Source organism: Cyprinodon variegatus, unplaced genomic scaffold, assembly GCF_000732505.1.
Source record: "Cyprinodon variegatus isolate N-32 unplaced genomic scaffold, C_variegatus-1.0 Scaffold1029, whole genome shotgun sequence".
Lineage (NCBI taxonomy): Eukaryota > Metazoa > Chordata > Actinopteri > Cyprinodontiformes > Cyprinodontidae > Cyprinodon > Cyprinodon variegatus.
Window position 1 is genome coordinate 178,228 of NW_015151482.1, and position 1,885 is coordinate 180,112.

Here is a 1,885-nt window from a genome sequence, read left to right on the forward strand (position 1 = left end):
CCCCCATATTCGTCTCCATGACCTTTTCTGGTTGACCTTTGTCTCCTCAGGTTGCCTGCTATGACCAGGACGTGGTGACGGACATGGAGGCGGAGCCAAAGGATCTGGGGGCGGAGCATCACGCCACCCAGACCTTGACGTTCACGGACAGCATGGGCGAGGTGAAGGACGAGCAGGCGCCCGGCTGGTCTGCGGCCTCCACCGACATGAAGTTCGAGTACCTGCTGTACGGCCACCGGGAGCCGCTGGCCTGCCAGGCGTGCGGGAAGACCTTCGTGGACGAGAGCCGGCTCAGGTATGTGCACACCTGGGCGGAGCCACCTTCCACAACCTGACGGAGCTGAACGCTGACCCGCTCTGCCTCCCCAGGAAACACGAGAAGCTCCACTCGGCCGAGCGTCCGTTCGCCTGCGAGATCTGCTCCAAAGCCTTCACCACCCACGCTCACCTGAAAGGTAGGACCTCCCCCTTCTGACCGCCGCCTCAGGCCTGCTGTGTCTGACTCCGCCCCCTCCGCCCGCCCGTCTGTTCCAGAACACCTGAAGATCCACACGGGCTTCAAACCCTACCGCTGCGAGGTCTGCGGGAAGTCGTTCATCCGAGCTCCTGACCTGAAGAAACACGAGCGGGTCCACAGCAACGAGCGGCCGTTCGCCTGCCAGATGTGCGACAAGGTGAGTGCAGATCCAAGATGGCCGTTCGCCTGCCAGATGTGCGACAAGGTGAGTGATGATCCAAGATGGCCGCCTCTGTCTGACGGTGAAGCAGAGGGAGGCCTGATCCACGGCCTGATGGCCTCCAGCCGTCTCTGTCTAGATGTTCCTCTGGTCTGAGGAGGTTAGGTCTCCTCTGGTACCGGGAGCGCTCCGCAGGAGGAGTAGGAGGCGCAGGAGGCGCAGGAGGAGCAGGAGGAGGAGGAGCAGCAGGAGGAGGAGGCGGCTTCTACCAACCCGCTAACCCTCCATCCGTCCGTCCGTCTGTCTGTCTGTCTGTCTGCAGGCCTTTAAACATAAGTCCCACCTGAAGGACCACGAGAGGAGACACCGAGGAGAGAAACCCTTTGTCTGTCCGTCCTGCACCAAGGCCTTCGCCAAGGTACCAGTGCTCCCAGTTACTCCAGCTCTGTGGCGCCCTGAAGGGGCCACATCCTGTCAGGGTGATGATGTCAGAGTGATGTCAGGGGTGGGCTGCCTCCCCGGTTGATCAGGGTTCTGGTCCAAATCCTGATCTGTGGAGGTGATGATGATGTTGGCGGTTGGACTGTGAACAGGAGGAGGAACGGCGGGTTGATCCGTCCAGAACCTTTTGGTAGAGACTGGTTCTGGTTCCGGTTCAGGTTCTGGTTCCGGTTCCGGTTCTGGTTCTGGTTCTGGTTCCGGTTCTGGTTCCAGTTCTGGTTCTGGGATCAGAACCAGAACTGGAAACAAACATGTTGATGGATTCAGAGCTTTCAGTTTCTTCCAGTAGAACTAAAAGCTTCTTCTCCATGTGGGGTTCTGGTTCTGATCCAGCAGACCTCAGAGGTCTGGCTGTCGATCCTCTAACAAGTCAGTGATGCGTTCAGGAGCGACTCTGTGATTTCTAGACTAACAGCAGCAGAACCGCCATTAACTCTACTATCAGAACGTTTCCAGAACCGGACCACCTGGTTCTCCTTTGGATCAATGGTTTATTTTCTGTGTCTGACTGGACCGGGTCCCATCAGGGTTCTGACCCGTTCTGACCTCCATCTTCCTCTGTTCCTCCAGGCATCCGACCTGAAGCGTCACGAGAACAACATGCACAGCGAGAGGAAGCAGCTGAACCCTCTGCAGAGCGACACCGAGACGCTGCAGGCCGCCGCCATGGCGGCCGAGGAGCAACATCTGGAGAACATCAGCTGCTC

At 58.7% G+C, this 1,885-nt stretch overlaps 1 protein-coding gene across 1 annotated transcript in view; it reads left to right on the forward strand.

The window, feature by feature from the left end:
• Window positions 1-32: 32 nt before the first annotated feature.
• LOC107100935 (zinc finger and BTB domain-containing protein 14-like) overlaps window positions 33-1,885 on the forward strand; it is a 3,161-nt gene continuing 1,308 nt past the window's right edge. Inside the window, exons 1-5 of the mRNA XM_015399629.1 lie at window positions 33-295; window positions 370-455; window positions 535-722; window positions 1,000-1,095; window positions 1,749-1,882. Of these exons, the coding sequence (XP_015255115.1) occupies window positions 84-295; window positions 370-455; window positions 535-722; window positions 1,000-1,095; window positions 1,749-1,882 (716 nt within the window). The 5' untranslated portion in view covers window positions 33-83. The remainder of the gene's footprint in view (window positions 296-369; window positions 456-534; window positions 723-999; window positions 1,096-1,748; window positions 1,883-1,885) is intronic.